At 33.8% G+C, this 20989-nt stretch overlaps 1 protein-coding gene across 14 annotated transcripts in view; it reads right to left on the reverse strand.

Moving 5' to 3' along the window:
• Positions 1 to 20989, reverse strand: part of ROBO2 (roundabout guidance receptor 2) — a 1648622-nt gene that overhangs the window by 122269 nt on the left and 1505364 nt on the right. For 13 of the 14 annotated variants that reach the window (XM_049104693.1, XM_049104697.1, XM_049104695.1 and 10 more), the window contains one exon: positions 7943 to 8070. In XM_049104693.1, coding sequence (XP_048960650.1) covers positions 7943 to 8070 — 128 coding nt within the window. Of the gene's footprint in view, positions 1 to 3244; positions 3282 to 7942; positions 8071 to 20989 lie in introns of those variants that run through there. The other variant, XM_049104699.1, reaches the window with a different exon arrangement.

Below are 20989 nucleotides of genomic sequence, written 5' to 3' on the forward strand. Positions count from 1 at the left end.
TTTTATTTTTAAGCTTGGGAAAGGCTTCCAATGGAAAATAAGACAGATGGGTATAGGAAGCAAGATATTTATCCCTATTTAGACCAGTTTCTTCTGTCAGTTCCCTTATCAGAACTTATCAGAAGAGTTTTCCAAATAAATGAATATTTCATCATTCTTAGTTAACTATGTCCTAGGATGTACTTTAGCTTCTCATACAAAGAATGCCTTTGGAATAATAAAAAGTCAAAGCCACAGGAAAGGCTGGCAGACTTTTAATAATCAAAGTGGCATTTGTCTCAATTTTGTGGTAACCAGGAAATTATGGAAGTTGGATGAAAGGACACTTTTTGAAATGTTAACATTGCCAATGAGCAAGAAAAATCTGGAGAATACTTTTATCTATTGGCAAGTATGTGATTGTCTGCTTTCAGTAATATTTCCACCACTGAGGATCCTCTAAGTTAAAAGTTTTTCTACAATCTCAAACATATAGACCAGAAGGTGTTTATTCCAACTGCAAATTGCATAGTGTGGCCAATTCTTTCAAATGCAGGTCATAAGAGTTATCTATTTGGACAAAACTCACAGTTTGGAGGTTTATAATGATTTCTAAATGGGACTTTCTACACAGACTACCAATTTTGTTTGTTTGTTTGTTTGTTTTCATCCTGTGTGGAATGCAATGAGTGATTTCTGAATCTGTAAGTATTCTGGAATTTGCATGTATTTCTGATTTTCTTTCAAAAGCTTTAGATAGGAACTGTCACTTGAATTTCCAAAGTTTTAGATATTTGGTACATATTTCTTCACCTAATTAATACTGGACTCCAAAGCTGGATTTTTCTCCCCTTTCTGTGGTTTTTACTTTGCAGAACAACTTTTATGCTATTGCTAAGAGCTTCAAAGTTGAAAAACTTGCATTTCAATCATCCATTAATAAAGATTAATATTAATGTACTTTGCTAAGAGCTTCCAAGTTGAAATATTTGTGTTTTAGTCAACTAACAAATATTAATATTAATGTAGTTTTCTGTTATTTGACTATTTAATTTATGATTTAATTGATTTGTAATTTTGGATCTTACAAAAAAAGTTGTCATATTTATAGCTCCTGAATTAAAATTCATGTAAAAAGTTTATGCAAAGATAAAGCAAGCTAATTTCCTCTTTATCCATCTCATCTTTGGTGATCCAATAAAAGCATATCCAACTTTCAGTTTCTAAAATTAATAGTAGTTGTCAAGTTTAAAGTATAGTTCTTCATATTTCTGAACACTGTCATAAGTCATTGGAGATAGATTTATGAAATGACAGACTTTCCCAGAATTAAATACAATGTGTCAAGAAGCTGTTCTTTAGTTCCAGCCCAATGGGAATTTAAGAAATCATTTTAAACAAGAATAAAAACAGAAATAACTTTGAAAAGCATTGTAGGTGACAAGTACATCTCAATGCTCCCTGTACATCATATTTTCTAACCAATATTTTCATCTTTTTTCATTTGAAAAATGAGTTTTAAATGTATTGGAAATTATTAACATATTGTTTTATGTTCTGGGAACTTGTGAAATAATATAAATCAAGTGGTCATGGTTTATCAGCATAAAGTTTCTATATATAAAGATATACAATTTCAGTGTTATTTTTCCTGTTAACTTGAAAAGTTATCTTATTATTTCCCATTTGCTTCTTAATTTTAGATATCATACATAGGCAGGTAAAGTTATTATTAATAAGAATTCATACAAAAACTAAAAAATGAGGCTTAAAACCTATAACATATTCCTCAATTTCCTACATCCCTAATTGTAAAAATCATGACTAATAATTGTGTTTAAAGAAAAAAAAAGCCTGCATTTTATGGTAAAATTAATTTTAAGCCATAACTGTGTTTCAAAAATATAAAATTATGAAATAATATATGTCTCAGAAATTAGGAATGTGTTAACCAATGCCAGCACACAAAAAGAGTTTTCACATTTATAATCAATCTCAAGCTTCATTCCTACACTGCTTTGCTAAGTCAATACTATTCTCTCCATTTTATAGATAAAGTGACCTAGGATCAGGGATATTAAGCGGCTAACAAAGGAAGCACTGCTCAGAAATAGACCAGAAACTCAGATTGGGAAACCAAAGTTCTATATTCTGTATTTGCTATCTATGCAAGAATATCCTACATAACAATCAGGTTTGTGAATGCTTTAACTAATGGAGAAAAATGCTATGAGTTTGGACTAATATATATCAAATGTCAATGTCAAGCCAGTGTATTAAGAAAGCTTTTGAAGTTAGATAGACATTTAGAAAGCTGTATCAAATCAAATAACTTATTAAAGTATCTCCTGATACATTAAAGAAGCACTATTGTAAATTCATCCATCCATCCATCCATCCATCCATCCATCCAACCATCCGTCCATCCATCCATTTATGCATCCATCTGTTTATTTACTTATAACACAATTACCAACTTTTATTTACACACATTTGTTGGTTGGTTAAGCTAAACTTTAAAAGAGATGCAGAAAGTTTGTTAAATCAATGAATTTTTTTTAAATTAATGAATTTGAAAAGATCTTATTTTCCAAATGTTTACAAATAAATTACCACTTAAATTACTGCAAATGCAAACTGTTAACTTCAATTTTGTAAAGCCAAATGAAGGATGAGATATGTTAAAACCACCAACTTTTCATGCCAGAGAACACAACTCATCCTTCACTTTTCCTCTTAGTGTAAGCATCTACTTAGAATAACTTGAAGCATTCTACCAAATTTTGTTTAAATAGGCCAAACAGATAATAAGTATACAGCAGTTAAAAATGCCTTTACAAAGGAAGGACTCAAAGCAGTTTAAAATAAAAGAATTGCATTAAATAATCAAACTTCTTAATTTGGTTCACAATTGTTTATCTTAATGAAAATCAAGCATAACTAATAAGTGATTATTTTATACATACAGGAAAAAAGGAATTATTGTATTTTTCTCTTTAAGAAAAGTTAGCAGTTTATAGTATTAAACATTCATATATTATTTTCCATGAAAATCATTACCTATTCATTGTTAATAGCAAAAGTCACTACAAAATGGTTTATCAAAGTGATGAATAGATCAGGAGCAACTTTTACACAAGATAGTCCTGCAAGTAATATTTTAACTTGGGTGAATAAATACATTTCATTCTATCAAATCCTACTATGCATGAGTTATGAAGCATTGTACAAGCCATGCTAAATGGATAGAAGGATGGCTACTTACCAACAGGGCGAGCTGTAGACATTACAATGGTGTGGTGAGAACATAAAGAAGAAATTAAAAAAAAAAAAAGAAAAAGAAAATTATCAGAATGCATGATGTGTAATGTTACATTTAAGTATGGACAGTAGAGTGATTTCTAGTCTTATAATTCAAGTATGAACAGGATGTCTGAGTTTGATTAAAACTGAAAGTTATAAACATAATTCTAAGAAAATAATTATTTTGCATTCTAGAATTAGTTTTGCGATTGAGAGATATTTTACGTAATGTCTTATTGTCATCACTTACTATAGTTATTATTTCAAAGAAACTTTTAAACAGCCTGTATAACCCCAAAGTTAAGAACCTGATGAATATAACTATTCAAGTCACAGACTAGCAAATGTCATGTCAATAAAAGAAGGCTTCACTGTCTGATTTAAATAGCAATTGGATTTTAAGCATGGTTAGTCAGAACCATTACAAGGACTATAGAAAAGCCCCTGATGCTGCTTTTCAGCCAGTAATAAGTTAAGATCACATCACTTTTCATCCGTGGACAGGGTGGATGAAAATATAACAAATAGGTTGGAACATCCTTAGAGATTTCAACTGAGTAGCCCCCTAACAACTGTTAAGCTTGCTCTTTCTTTCTTTCTTTCTTTCTTTCTTTCTTTCTTTCTTTCTTTCTTTCTTTCTTTCTTTCTTTCTTTCTTTTCTTTCTTTCTTTCTTTCTTTCTTTCTTTCTTTCTTTCTTTCTTTCTTTCTTTTTCTTCTTTCTTTCTTTCTTTCTTTTTGGCAGAGGGCAGGAAATAATGACTGACAAGTTGACTCTTGTTCACACTGAAAATGGCTTTCAAACTGCTGCTTCAACAAATTACTATTTTTTTTTATTATACCATAACTTTCAATCACTAAAATCAGGCTGGCCCCATTATTAGTGCACAGCAATTGTAAGAGACACACATGGGCTTAATAATACATTCTTTAAAGAAAATAATGCCAAATCAATTTAGATAGTAAACCACTTTATATAAAAGCAACGGACAAATATAAAACATATGGTGCCATTATTCAAATGAAGAAAAAATATATTTAGTAGTACTTGAACTTTTATGAACTCTTACATTCAAAATATAAACTTACATGACAAACAAATGTTTCACCTACATTCCAGTGGATATAAAACTCTAGTATGTATATAATGTGATTGTAGAATTTAGGATAGTTTTGTCTTGATGATGTCTCATTGGACATGATGAGATAGTCATTGAAACCATATTTATAGGCATTCATTCACTCAACCAATATGTCATGATACCAGCTTTGTGCATTCTCTGAAACAATATGGAGGTGCCTCTGTAGGAGATTCCTGGCCTTATAATATTTACAATTAGAAGGGGGGAGAGTAAGATAAATCAAAGAAGAATAAAGCAATTATAGCAGCAGGATGAAAATTCTAGCTTAGTGACCATCTACTGTGTCCTACAGTCTATGAGGTGTTCACCATAGCAAGAGGGAGAAAAGAAGAAAGTTGCTCAATGAACAGTTTCTTTCCTTTCATGGGGGAGGTGTGCACAAAAATAACAACCAAGGACAAGACAACAGACTAACATCATAAAGTTGTGCCTCATTTGAAAGATGTATCTCTTCATTTTGTCAATGTCCAGTAGGAAAAGAACTATGTCTTTTCATTTTGAATTTGCATTTTTCAGGTGCCACCTCAAGCTGAATCCCCAACATAATGTTTCACTTAGAAAACCAAAAGGCATTTGAGTCTATGATATCACAGAAAAAGAAGAAACTATGGCAAAAAATCATGTCTAAAAAAATAAAATATATTTCTCTTTCACTTAGTCTAGAGTAATATTTTTGAAAAAGGTTTTATTGTGCTAGAAGCAAGATAGTTTTTCCATTAAAATCTTGACTTATGCAAAGACAGTTTGAGCTACTGAAAATGGGGGGAAAAACGTGTTTACAAATATGTGGTTTGTGTCAACTCATTTTGGACCCATTTAAAAACATTCTATTAGATCATGAATTATTTGACTAGGATATAAATGTTGGGGGAGGTTGGTTGTTGTCTCACGTAATTTCTTTCTAATTTTATGTTTGTCAAGTCAGCAAAGGGAGCTACTTGCTGTTAAGTTTAATTTTATTTTTACCTTATTAATTTTATTTTTTTATTAATTTTAATTTTATTTTTACCTTATTCTGAAGTGGAAAACAACTGAGTAAATCTGTTTCAGATTTTGACTATAAAAGTCCTTTCCTTTTCCCCAATTGAATATCATGATAAAATTTTAGCAGAAACATCCCAATTAAACTTCTTGTTTTTGTTACATAGCAACATTTTATCCACAAAAAAACCCAGCAGGTGGATGTTTTCAAAATCAGCAAATTAAACTAAACTGTGTCCCTGCATTAAATGGATGAAAATGGATGTGGCCTCTTGGGTCAGTTGACCCTGTTCTAATAAAACAATCCAGGGAAGGGCTAAACATTTCATGTATGTGCATAGAAAAACGAGAACAGAAAAAAAAGTCGTAGATAATATGCTTTTTCTCCTGTTAACCTCTTAGCATGAGAAGTTCCAACTGCTTTTCCTAATGGTAAAAAATGTTTTTAAATGATATTTTACTCCACATTCTGTTGTATCATGGAGATTTTCTTTTTCTTTAACCCTGTTTTTGAGGTTTCAGTCTTAGATGAGTAATAAATACATACCACACAGATTAAACTCTCTAATCCATCTACAGGACACAGATTAGGGGAGAGACCATTTAAGGTTTGCTGATTAAAAAAAAATCCTATTAAAAACAAAAAAACTCTATTAGTTTTTTAAGTTAGCTAGAAACATCCATGCGAGAGGAGCATGCTTTGTTAAATGAAATGTTAAACCTGTAACTTTCAACAAATTATGAAAACAATTAGCTGGGAAATATCTCAAAGCAAACAGACCACTTCGCATCTCATTCATCCAAGCATTCAAGTATAAAAAGAACCCTGCTGCTTCTATAAACAAACAACTCCTCACATTTTCTCATCATTTGTTAAGTCAGCAAATATTTTTTAAATGGAACATTTCTTGGTGGGTTGTTTATTTTTCCCCAACCCCACTCACTTTAGAAACAACAAATAAACAAGCTTTGGGGAAAATTTGGCCAGGTGAATTGTTTTCCCAAAGCATTGCCTAGCAAACAATATATATATAAGATATATAATCACCTACAGAGAATATAGATTAAATTTAGTAAAGTGGCTTACAAAGACTACCAGATTTTGATAATATATAATCGGTCTATATATTTGATTGGTATATGATCATAGCTTTTTATGATCTGTTAGCTTATGAGGAATGAAAATGTTTTTAAGCAACTAGTTGCCGATTTTGTCTAAATTTGTTTTGTATCTAAGTCCACTCTATAGTGTCCAGATGGGGGAAAAAATGGATTCAGTGGAATAAAAGCAGAGTGATTGAGAAGTATGGAAATTATCAATATTTTCCAAGTCATCCAAAGTGCGTATGTCCTAATAGTTATTGGGAGAGAAACAGGTGGGGGTTTTTTGTTTGTTTTGTTTTTAATGATTTGATGCTGAAATCATAGATCAGCAAAAATCATTTTTGGTCCCCCGATGGAGGACCAACATGAGAATCTCTGACAAATTTTCACCAATGTAAATTCCTCTACACCTTTTCACCAATGTTCTGAAAACTCTTGGGAGCAAAGTTGCACAAGGGTAGAAGGTGTGACGTAACAGGGTGAGATATGACTGGGCTGGAAGTATGTAGTGGACTTTCTCACAAAGGATGAGAGTAGAAGGCATCAGTTAAAGTGGTACAAGAAAGGTGGAAAGATTGAGCAGAGGATGTGCTTGCCTATCTCTGTTTGAAGTCCTATGAGTATAAATGATGGCATGGGTGATGCCTGTTTGGTAAGAGTAATGTAGATGTCCACACGGTACTTACGATTTGGTACCTAGGGCTATATAATTTACTCATGTGGATTGACAGGCACCAGTAGCAATATAGTTCATTCATTCTATTTCACTGTAGGGTTAAGTAATGCTTTCTTTCACTTATAAGCAATTCCAGGGAGTAGAAATGAACATTATTCCATGAATGAAAAAGTGCATGACGCCCAGAAAGTCAAAGTTATTATAGAAGCGACACTGACTATTTCAATTATTTAAGGCCAATGAACTTCACAAATCACTCTCTAAATCAGATTTTCTCAGTTGAAGCTCATTTGTATCCACTTTTCACCTTGGAAGCAATGTTGATTTTATTATTTTTTATTGCTTTTTGGATGCTGAAATAAAAATAAGAATTTCAAAACAGCACTCTCCCAGTATAAACCAACAAACAAGTAAACAGAAAACAGAGTACCTTTAAAATTCCAACATTTAAATGCAATAAATACTTCAAAACAGTGGGTACTAAAAGATTAGTATAAATATTTTCTAAAGATTTACTTTTCAACCATATTAGCTCTTATTTATTAAATAAAAACAGTCCCTTCAAATGATCATACTTTTCAACTCAAATTTGAGAGTAATTTTATTTCAATTAATAATAGAAATGACACAAAACTAGGCATTTTAATATAATAGTAATAATAAGAGTGCAAGCTATTATTTTGACTGTGAGTTCACTTACCAATTTAGCCAAATATTAGTCTGTTGATTCAATTGTATTTCACAGCTGAAGTTTCTTACCTCGGACTGTTAGAGAAGCAGAGGCTTCTACTTTTCCAACCCGATTCTCGGCAATACACAGATAGGTGCCTTCATCTGTACTCATGGCCTTTTTAATTCTCAGTGTGTAATCATCTTTGATGTCATACCTGTGTGGAAATGAATTGATTTTATTAAATAACATATTGGCTATATTAAGATAACACTGTGTTTTCATCTTCATTTTTCTCTTTTGGTATTGTATTTTAACTAAAATAAAACACACATGCATACATACATAATAATCAGCCACAAAGTGCAATTGTTAGATTAAAGGTGTTACTAAATAAGATCATTAATTTCAGAAGTGGGAAAGCCTGAGTGGCTCAGTGGTTGAGCATCTGCCTTCAGCTCAGGGCATGATCTCGGAGTCCCAGGATCAAGTCCCACATCAGGCTCCCTGCATGGAGCCTGCTTCTCCTTCTGCTTATGTCTCTGCCTCTCTCTCTCTGTGTGTGTTTCTCATGAATAAATAAATAAAATCTTTAAAAAAATTTTTTTTAAATTTCACATGTGATCTCTTTCGGCTCGATTACCAATTACCCATATTTTTATACTTATAACAACTTTTACTGCATCAAGACTATCAAAGGTGTTATTAGCATTTTGGCTTTTGTCTCTTAGTTCTTAGATAGTAAGTAAGGAATAATGTATATTTCAGTTTCTAGGGGAGTTATATTCTATTATTTTCTGGGTTACACTGTATTTCAATATATGATTTACTTATGGGGCATCTTGAATATAGAGCTGAAATATATTAAAGGAAATCTTTTCCTCTTATTTGTTGGCAAACTGACACAAATACATTGTTGAAAGAATTAAGAAGGGGCTGATTTTTAAAAATTAGTAATATCGACACTTAAAACATCAACATGCCATGGAGTGATTTCTGGAAATGCACATCCTCAGCTCTTTCCACACTTTTATTTTCTCGCTTCTTCTTCTTCTTTTTTTTGTTTTTTTTTAACAAGTAGACCAATACACTAGTTCAGAAAAAGATTCTGAAATTTAATTCATTTTAATGAATCTGTTGAAATACTTGCATAAGAATATGCTCTTATTAGATTCAGAGGTTACAATTACACAAGCAAAATAACAAAGCTATTATCTTTTCATTCTTTTCATATCTGATCTTTCCTCTTGATTTTCACTGATGGTCTTTGTTATTTCACACACACAATTTTGCAATAGCTTTTGATTGATCACATTGCCTCTCCATGTATATCACATAGATAAAGCTGTATTTTTAAAATATTTGTTTCTACCTACTCAAAACTAGCTGTGACTTCCTATTGCTTTCAAGACAAAAGCAAACTTTTTAGGCTTGCATTGAAGACTACTATTTCAGATTTCCTCTACTTTGGGCTTTAGCTAAAAGAATAATATTTTAAGTTTACTTCAATGCAAAGAACATAGACCTAATAATTGTTCTGTTTGATAGAACTTTGCATGACGCAAAGCAATGTCTATGAACCAATCATGCTACAACTAAACTTCAACAGGGACACCTAGGTGGCTCAGTCGGTTAAGCATCTGCCTTCGGCTCAGATCATGGTCTCAGCGTCCTAGGATCAAGCCTTGCATCAGGCTTTCTGCTCAGCCAGGAGTCCGCCTCTTCCTCTGCCCCTCATCCCCATTGTGCACTCATGTTCTTTTTCTCAAATGAATAAAATCTTAAAATAAATAAATAAAGTATTTTACTGTAGAAAAGGGGTACACACAGAGTGGAATAAGTGCCAGGTTGAGAGTCAGAGGTCAAGATCTGAATTCTGATTATTCTCTTTAGTAGTAAAATGACTTGAGCAAATCATTTCACTTGAATAAGGGTCAGTTTCCATCTGTAAAATGACAATCTTTGATTCAGAGAATTATTTTGAGATTGCTATTAGCTAATGGATGTGAGTCTTTTTGATTTGCTTGTTTAAAATGTGAGGCAACATTCAGTTTTTAATTTTTTTCCTGACTGACAGATCAGAAATCATATATAATACAAGTATCTTTTAAAAAAAAAACTTAGAATAATATTTTCATGTGTGTTTGATCCAGAGAGGATTTTACAGACATTCAAGTCTGCAATATCTTCCCCTCTTCAACTTTTTTTTTTTTAAGATTGTATTTATTCATGAGAGACAGAGGAAAGAGGTGGAGACATAAGCAGAGGGAGAAGCAGGCTCCATGCAAGGAGCCCGATGTGGGACTTGATCCCAGGACCCCGGGATCACGACCTGAGTCAAAGGCAGATGCTCAACCACTGAGCCACCCAGGCACCCCTCCTCTTTTAACTTTCGATAAAAATTCAGAGAGCTCTGAAGACACTTTATCAAGTCAAACAAAAGCCATGACAAAATTCTAGCCAGAATTCAGTTTCTTAGGATGAATTAGAAATGTCTACAAAATGCAATGGGAGAAGGGGCAGAGAGAGAAGCAGACTCCTGGCTGAGCAGGGAGCCCAGTGCAGGGCTGGAACATAACCTGAGTCGAAGGCAGACACTTATCCAACTGAGCCACTCAAGTACTCCTGTTGAATTTTTAAGTGCTAACTTAAGACGTATATGACACATTATCTATATCATTTGGATAGAAATATAATTTCACATTCAACAAACATTTAGTTCTACCTTATGGCAGAATTTACCTCAGGTTAGATAAATTCATCCTGTAGGGAACAATGTGGGGGATAAACAGAGTAAGAAAACTATTTATATCTTGCTTTAGTAAGTAAAAAATGTATACTTATAAATGACAGATTACATAATATTTGAACCCAAAATAAGTCTGAAATGAGACTTGTTGAGATTTCTTGTATTTTTAAGGAGTATTAAAGAAAACCAAGAATAGGAATGGGAATATTGCATCAATATTTTATTTTTTTTGTTCTTTTAAATTGGTTTTGTTTGTTTAAGGGTTCCCTGGTCAGGGATACAAGTAACTGTGCATTCTACTCTTTGATTGTTATTTTGTTTTCATAAGAAAAATGAAAAATGAAATACAGGTTGGGAGGAATGAATTGTATTAATCTTAGCTACTAATATAAGAGACTACCTTTCAAAGATAACATGTCACTATAAGAAATTAGGATACTTCCTTTTTTTTTTTTTTTTTTCCTCCTAACTAGAGACACGGTTTCAGGTTGTAAAACTCTGGATAAGGATAATGGGCTGGTGCTATGGAGCTTACAATTTACCCCTGAAAGTCATTGACATCTGAGAAAGTTATAATGAAAATTTAATTATTTTTTTCAAGATACTAATATTTAAGGAGATTTATGCCAGGCACTGCATTAAAACTGGGGATACATGCTTTCATAAACCTCTGAGCCTAGTGAAATGATTCTCAACTGGAAGGGATGAGATATGACTCTACACAAAGGTATATCAGAAGTACCTCTAAGACTTTCTCCAGCTAACACATACTTTTCTCCAGTCCCAAGGTTTGGTATGCATACATTTCTGAGGGCCATACTGTCCTATCCCAATTAGAAATAACAATACACTAGTCCTGCTAGGTCCCATCATACAGGAGTGTTGAAATTTAAAACAAACCAACATCAAGAACAACAATAACAAATTTGAATACTCTTAGATATCATGGGGTGCTCAGAATCTTTAAATTTTCATTATCCACTGGATCTTTGCTTGAGTAAAGATTGTGAATATTAGCATTATGAATTTATATAAAATTATTTTGAAGATATACAAAATGACTGAATCTTTCCATTAAGAGAAACTTCAAAACCTCCTCTTCTGCAACCATGATCAACATCTGAATCCTATGTGTCACAATATACCAATCAGCCTTCCTTTCAACTTCTTCCTATGATGAATGACCTCTTCCATTTTTGAATACTGCTGATCTCTATTAGAAGGTCTCCTATAGATGATAAACAAACAAACAAAACCTTCTTCCAGAAGTTTCTGCTAATGCTTTTACTTCCTATGCCAACTTGAAAGGTGTATGCTCTTTCCTGCATGACAGCCTTTTGAATTTTACATTTTTTTTTTTACAAATTATCTCATTTTTAGGTCAACTACTTCTAATAACAAACTGTATAATGTGATAACAGTTATAATCTGAATGTTTTAAGAAGAACAAAGAGTATTAATACAAATTCACTGGTTGATATACCTAAATATGATTATGTTGTTCTATTTGAAACCATCCAATGATTTCTCAATCAGTCACTCAGAATAAAACCTATTTCAATGATCTTCAGTTTTAGATAATCTACTTCTTGCTTACCTGTCCAATTTCATGTTCACTCTCTTCTAACCACATGAGTCTTTTCTTTGTTTAACTGAACACCTAGTTACCACAATGTCTTTGTACTGTTGCAACTTCATGGAATGCCTTTCCCCTCCATCTTCCATTGCTAATCTTTAACTTCCAAGATGACGTAAATATTCCCTCAAAGATGTCTTTCCTGCCCAAACAATGTGAAGTAGCTTTCTACCCACCAGTGACTTTTAAAAATTACTTGTATTTCTTTTTATTTTCTTATCCTCCTTTTCTACTTTTATTTTTTTCCTTTAAAGCTATATCTTTTGACTTTTTAGTTTTCTTATTTATTGTCTTTCCAAGAGCATATGTGTTCCATGAGAACAAGAACTATATGTACCTCAAGTCCTATCCAACAGCCCCTGATCTTGGATGTGTCCGATGAATGCTTATTGAATGAATGATGAACCATCCAACAAATGCCTAATTTCTTCTGTATTTCTTTCAAAATAGAGTTACCAATACAACAACTGTATGTAGAATGGAAAGAGTAACTATTTTGAAGCATAGCATCCTACTATATCAAGGAATATAAAAATATTTTTAGATTTATACATCAGCAGTTAGCTGTGAAACATTGGCTAAGTTAGTATCAACATAATATTGTGAACTCAAAACATTTAATACATAAATGCTACTAGAAAGATACAGACCTAAAATAAAGAAGTTAGCTAATCTTGACCAGCAATTTAGACATTTGGTTTACAAGCTATCATTAATAAATTTCACTCTATAAATTAATAATATGAAAAAATAATCTCTCTTCCTACAAGGGAATAAATGAAATGATTCTGGAAGAATATCTAAAATAAATGTGAAAACTATGAGAAAATAGAATTAAAGCTTTGTGTTCTGCTGAAAGATTTCAAATATATTACCTCATTATTTTGGCAACTAGAGTGATTTCTAATAACACGCCTTATGAAAGTAAAATAAAGACAACAAAAAATACATAGCACAATGCTCTCGAACATACTGTTTAATTTATCCTCATAAAGATTCTGGTAGGCAGGGAGGTAAAATGTTATTCCCCTTATTTTAAAAATAAAAGAAACTTATAAAGTTCAATCTGCCTGAAGGCAAACCATATAGTTTGTTAATAAATATACCTTTGCAAAATATAGATACTGGTTATTCTACAGAGCTAACAGATTATAAAGTCTGAGACACAGTAAAGAATTGAAAAATTGTTGAGTCTGGTTAAATGTCCTAAGTTTAAGTTTAAAAAAACAGCACTTTGTTATCCGGAACCCTGAAATTCATTGGTAGCAAAGGTTTAGACCATATTGGAATCTAGAATCTACAGTCTTCATGAACTAGGTTACAGAGGTTATAACTTTCTATTAAGAGACAGAATAAGGATTCAATTTATTTAAAAAAATCATGATGTATAAATATATAAAAGAAAAATTAAAGTAAGTATGGACTTACTACCAAAATGGCAGCTACTCCCACAAAATTTTCCTTAATGGGTTTAGTAAATAAATGGTCAATAATATAATTAAGCTTTTAGTGGCTGAGAATTCAGGCCTTGTGGTCTGTGTGCAGAAATTTACACAAGATAGTATAAAATAATAATTTCAATTTGGTTATTTGTGGGCTGAAATATGCATGAAAGCAATGTGTGTGTGTGTGTGTGTGTGTGTGTGTGTGTGTGTGTTTGGCTCACTGATGTTTTTAAATTACTGAAATAATTGACATCATTTAAAATTTTGACATTTTTCACATACAAATTTGGATTCTCAAATCAAAATCTCTTACTCCAAAGTACATATTCTTTCTCTTCCATCATACTGCCAACCCAATGTATCTAATTCAATGGTACACTGTACTGCTGGAGATCCTACTCTTCCTTCTAACACCATTCAATCATTATGCCAGTTTCTAGCCTGAACCCTGACGGTACTATGACAAACCCAGGAGACCCAAGCACATCATGTATCTTTATCAATTTTCACAATAAGAAGCACCTTTGGGTCAGAGAAATGATAAACTTATAATGTGACCAAATTAGTTCTTACTTGCAAAACCTTAAGAAATGCAAGAATTGATTTTAAAGAAACTATATCTAAAAACACTTCAAGGGATGCCTGGGTGGCTCAGTCAGCTGGGTGTTCAACTCTTGGTTTTGGCTCAGCTGGTGATCTCATGGGTCATGAGGTTCAGTCCCAGGTTGGGATGCACACTCAGCAGAGAGTCTGCTTGAAGATTCTCTCCTTCTGCCCCTCCCCCAATTGCACATGTTTATTCTCTCTCTCTCATAAATAAATCTTCAAAAACACTTTAAATCTCAGGAGTAAGTAAATATGTGGCTTATTACTAATTTCACATTTAGGCAATAAGAAACAAAAAGTGATAAACTTCCCTTCCGAAGGCCACACATTGAGGCAAATAAATCAGGGGGATAATTGTCATGAGTATTTACTACTAGTCTGTTTTCTTCAATGGGTCATGATTTTCTTGAGACAATAATTTGCTTCCTAGAAGTACATATTTTTACATTAAGAAGATTATTCACCATGACCAAGTGAGATTTATCCCCAGGATGCAAGGCTGGTTCAATTCTCGTAAAGCAATCAGTGTGATAGATCATATCAACAAGAGAAAAAACAAGAACCATATGATCCTCTCATTAGATGTAGAGAAAGCATTTGACAAAATACAGCATCCATTTCTGATCAAAACTCTTCAGAGTGTAGGGATAGAGGGAACATTCCTCAGCATCTTAAAAGGCATTTACGAAAAGCCCACAGCAAATATCATTCTCAATGGGGAAACACTGGGAGCCTTTCCCCTAAGATCAGGAACATGACAGGGATATCCACTCTCACCCCTGCTATTCAACATAGTATTGGAAGTCCTAGCCTCAGCAATCAGGCAACAAAAAGAAATAAAAGGCATTCAAATTGGCAAAGAAGAAGTCAAACTCTCCCTCTTCACAGATAACATGATACTGTACCTAGAAAACCCAAAGACTCCACCCCAAGATTGCTAGAACTCATACAGCAATTCGGCAGTGTGGCAGGATACAAAATCAATGCCCAGAAATCAGTGGCATTTCTATACACTAACAATGAGACTGAATAAAGAGAAACTAAGGAGTCAATCCCATTTATAATTGTACCCAAAAGCAGAAGATACCTAGGAATAAACCTAACCAAAGATGTAAAGGATCTATACCCTCAAAACTATAGAACACTTCTGAAAGAAACTGAGGAAGATACAAAGAGATGGAAAAATATCCCATGCTCATGGATTGGCAGAATTAATATTGTAAAATGTCAATGCTACCCATGGCAATTTACACATTTAATGCAATCCCTATCAAAATACCATGGACTTTCTTCAGAGAGTTGGAACAAATAATCTTAAGATTTGTATGGAATCAGAAAAGACCCCAAATAGCCAGGGAAATATTAAAAAAGAAAACCATAGCTGGGGGCATCACAATGCCAGATTTCAGGTTGTACTACAAAGCTGTGATCATCAAGACAGTGTGGTACTGGCACAAAAACAGACACATAGATCAATGGAACAGAATAGAGAACCCAGAAGTGGACCCTGAACTTTATGGTCAACTAATATTCCATAAAGGAGGAAAGACTATCCATTGGAAGAAAGACAGTCTCTTCAATAAATGGTGCTGGGAAAATTGGACATCCACATGCAGAAGAATGAAACTAGACCATTCTCTTACACCGTACACAAAGATAAACTCAAAATGGATGAAAGATCTAAATGGGAGACAAGAATCCGTCAAAATACTAGAGGAGAACACAGGCAACACCCTTTTTGAACTTGGCCACAGCAACTTCTTGCAAGATACATCTATGAAGGCAAGGGAAACAAAAGCAAAAATGAATTAATGGGACTTAATCAAGATAAAAAGCTTCTGCACAGCGAAGGAAACAGTCAACAAAACTAAAAGACAACCTACAGAATGGGAGAAGATATTTGCAAATGACATATCAGATAAAGGGCTAGTATCCATGATCTATAAAGAGCTTCTTAAACTCAACAGCAAAGAAACAAACAATCCAATCATGAAATGGGCAAAAGACATGAACAGAAATTTCACAGGGGAAGACGTAGACATGGCCAACATGCACGTGAGAAAATGCTCCGCATCACTGGCCATCAGGGAAATACAAATCAAAATCACAGTGAGATCCCACTTCACACCAGTGAGAATGGTGAAAAGTAGCAAGACAGGAAACAAGAAATGTTGGAGAGGATGTGGAGAAAGGGGAACCCTCTTGCACTGTTGGTGGGAATGTGAACTGGCGCAGCCACTCTGGAAAACTGTGTGGAGGTTCCTCAAAGAGTTAAAGATAGATCTGCCCTACGACCCAGCAATTGCACTGTTGGGGATTTACCCCAAAGATACAGATGCAGTGAAACGCCTGGACACCTGCACCCCGATGTTTCTAGCAGCAATGTCCACAATAGCCAAACTGCAGAAGGAGCCTCGGTGTCCATCGAAAGATGAATGGATAAAGAAGACGTGGTCTATGTATACAATGGAATATTACTCAGCCATTAGAAACGACAAATACCCACCATTTGCTTCAACATGGATGGAACTGGAGGGTATTATGCTGAGTGAAATAAGTCAATCGGAGAAGGACAAACATTATGTGGTCTCATTCATTTAGGGAATATAAAAAGTAGTGAAAGGGAATAAAGGGTAAAGGAGAGAAAATGAATGGGAAATATCAGTGAGGGTGACAGAACAAGAGTGACTCCTATCTCTGGGAAATGACAAAGGGTAGTGGAAAGGGAGGTGGGCAGGGGGTTGGGGTGACTGGATGATGGGCACTGACGGGGGCACTTGACGGGATGAGCACTGGGTGATATGCTATATGTTGGCAAATCGAACTCCAACAAATAAAAAGAAACTACATATTTTGCAAGCAATTGGATGTCAATATTTCCCAAGGTCCAATAAATGTGGCCTTATTTCTTTTATTTCTTTCTGGATAAGTTGGTACACATGCCATAATAATCTCATTGATGCTTTTCACTATTATATTAAATAATTGGAGAAATATTCATTTTTTCATTTTTTTCCTAGAAAGCAAATATTGACTAAGTAATATACAAAATTATGAATAATAGTTCCTTACATTTAGAGAGGTCTTTATAGTTTACAACAGAGCTTAATACAACAATAAGTGACTTAGAAAAAAATGCCTATTTCCAAACACCATTTTATAGAAGACGCTGAGATCGTTGTCTTGAGCTGTAAAGAGACTGGAATCAGTGTCCTCTGCAGCAAGTACATTTATCCTAACACAGAGTGACACGCCCCTTCCATTTGAGATGTGTGTTATTGCTCTGTGAGCATGTGCGTTTCTGTGCCAGTGATTTTATATTCAGAGTTTTGAAAATTCCAGAAAATAACTTTATCAATATTTTACTCAATATTACTCTCTAAAATAAACTGCAATCTTAGGAGGTTCATAAATGTGTTTACTAATATAGACACACTTTAAAATTATTCTTTAATTAAGAACTCTAATGTACTCAAGTTTTGTCTTCATTTGCTCTCAGCCTTCTTTACATCTAAGAATAAATTTTCAATAACTAAGGCAGACTTTGATGTCAAATGGCTACTTTGTAAATATGGTACGATATATATGATCAACATGTAGGAGGTATTGTCTGACTTTAATTAAAAACAGGACTAAAAATGAAACAGATGAAAAAACATTACTGGTAGGAAATCCTGATAGAAATTGGGTGATTTTGATTGTAAAATCTGTCAGTCTCAGACTTGTACAAATGCAGTCATTGTTGCCAGGTTTGATTAATGACAGTTGTACAATCATATGCTGACAGTCCCCACCATAAAGATACCTTTTTTTCCCCTGATATGGAACACTGCTGAAAAATGCAACCCAATCAGATTGGCCCCCGGACAACATGTGCTATCATCACTGTACCGTGAATTGAGATTGATTGGTAACCAGCTGTGACAAAGTGGAAAAAGAAGCTCTGGTTTTTGTATTCTATTTTTTCCCAAATAAAAAGAGAGAGAGAAAGAGAGAGAGAGAGAGAAGGAAACTGAATTGTGTCAAAACCATTACCATCTGTTCAGCTAAATAATAAATAAAACAAAATGAATTTATTTTAATACTTAAAACAACAGTTTATATGCAAGGTTCTGTTTCTGTGTGACCTTATATCTTGATAATTCATCTTAAAAGTATTTCAAAACAAAATATTATTCATTTTAAGGAACTTTGAAAATATCAAACAAGATTTTTGAAAACTGGCGAAATTTGATAACCACAGTTCATACATTTCTTGTACTCTGCAATCCCTGATGCATCGTTAAGTTCTAGGCTAGGAACTTTTCTATTTTCTGGCTTTTGTGAATATAATTCAGATAATTTAGGGACTCCTCCCTCTAAGCCTTCCACAGTGCCTTTGGAATTTGGGAGGAGAAAAGAAAAAAAGGAAAACACGATACAATTTCTATTATGAAGTGTGATTTTACCATGTTTAGTTCAAGACTGTGTATCTCATTGCTTTGCTTAAATTATGTGAGGATTCTGCACTAATAAAACTTTCTGAATGGCTGTTCTCATTTCAAAAGCACCTGTGTTTTCATAGAAGGAAATTTATTTTCTCAACATCTTTACTTTTTGAAATCACCTACTACTTCTTGCTACAAGATGTCTGGCTCCAATTCTATAACAAATGTTTTGAATTAGCATTTAAAACTTTATTATGTATCTGCTTTATTAATCATTATGTTGGCCAATAGTAAAAACTATGAATTGAACCAAGAAACATTTAATGTCTATGTAAGTAAATATGGCTTTCCTTTGAGGAGAGTTTAAAAAGTTAGTTTTTAATTTTCAAAATACTTACACTCAATCTAAATAACTGAAGATAACCTTACACCTTCTAAACTATTGCAGAAAATAAAGAAATATTTTCAATAGTCAGCATTTGGTAGTTCTGTAATTCAGTGAAAGCTTAACTATGCAGATTTTATACGGAAATGTCACAAAGTCTGTTGCTTACTTTCAACAGAAGGATTTTCAGGATAAAAATGACTTATAGTCTCATAGTCATTCATGATAATTAAAGGCATACCGATCAACTAACTGAGAGCACTGTATGGATTACAGGGGACAGGAGATATGGCCATCTAGAACTCAGTAGTGATATTTTTCAATTGCTCAAAAAAGTGCATGTTAACAACTGATAACTTTGAATCAAGGCAGCCCTATATAAAATATAAACTTTCTTGGAGAAATTCAAATATTTTGCTTTTTTATTCTTAAAAGTTAAAAACAGAAAAATTTGGTCAATTTTCCTAACACTATCTTTCTGCTCACAATTTTTCAAACAAAATTCTTCTACAGACAACACTTGAAACTATTACCAAAACTCATGTAGGGGCATCTGGGTGGCCCAGTCAGTTAGATCTCTGCCTTTGGCTCAGAGCGTGATCCTGGAGTCCCGGGATTGAGCCCCGTGTTGGGCTCCCTGCTCAACAGGGTCTCTCCTTCTTCCTCTGCCCCTCATTCTGCTTGTGCTCTCTCTCTCAAATAAATAAATAAAATCTTTTAAAAACCCCACAAAACTCATGTAAGCGCCTTTTGGCAACCTAAATCCCGGGTGATATTTTCATACTCTATAATAAATAAGTATATTCTAGAGCCAAGCTCTCTAACTGGTGAAGTCTTGGACCCCAAAATGAGCACAATAGACCATTATTTTGCTGACAAAGGGATACCGAGTCAAGTTTTCTATACTTTAGAGCCAATCTTGGTCACATTCTTCTTTTTACCTATAATTATACTACTACTAATATACTAATTATATTGCATAATACTATATTCCACAATTATAAAAGCTAAGGTTTACAATGGAAGAGGAATTATTTACCTATTCTTTCAGGATTCAGGTCATAAGCATTTTTAGGCAGGGCACCTAAAACCACAATGAAGGACAGATATTTTCTTAAAAAAATGAAAATTAAACTAATATATTTTGGGAAAAAAAAGAAGACAATAATCTTGGGAGATTAGACTTGTAGGGAAGCACCAAGATACAAGATGGTCTCTGAAGACAACCTGTTGTTCCGTGCTGGAAGCATCTACTGAAAGCCAAAGTGAAACTTAACATATGGCGGCATTGGACTCTGCCCTAAACAACAAAACACTATCTCAAATTCTCTTGGCTTCCCCTAAGTTGCTGTCCTTGTTACCTCCACCCCAGGCTGAGGTGGCTCCCTCTTTGTCAGCCTGACCATAGACGGAAACCCTTCCACCAAGTCTCCCTTTAGCAAAGCTGAGAAAGAGGGCATTTTCCAACTAAAAAGCTAAAAGAAGACAAACAAACAAACCAGCAAAATGTTAAAAAAAATACTCACACTAGGATAAAAATACTATAGTTGACTTAATGAAGTGCAGATCACAGGATAACTAGGCCCAAAAGAACACTGCCTGAGATCCCGGACATCACTGACCACCTTGAAACCAGAGCCTCTCTCTGGAGCTTTAGCAATTAAAGCAAACTGCAGCTGAGCCCTTCCAGAAAGGCCAAAGCATCCTGCTCACCCCAAACTAGGAGTGCCTGTAAGTTTTAATCACTGCGGGCTGCTGCTGTGTTTTGAGTGCCCCTGTGTCCCCATCTTCTACTCCTATGACAGACGATGGGGCCTCCAGGGATTAATTCTCTTGCTAAATTTGTGAACAACTGTAAAGTTCACAGCCTGTTGTCCTTAGTCACCAC

This window comes from Canis lupus, chromosome 31, assembly GCF_003254725.2.
Source record: "Canis lupus dingo isolate Sandy chromosome 31, ASM325472v2, whole genome shotgun sequence".
NCBI lineage: Eukaryota > Metazoa > Chordata > Mammalia > Carnivora > Canidae > Canis > Canis lupus.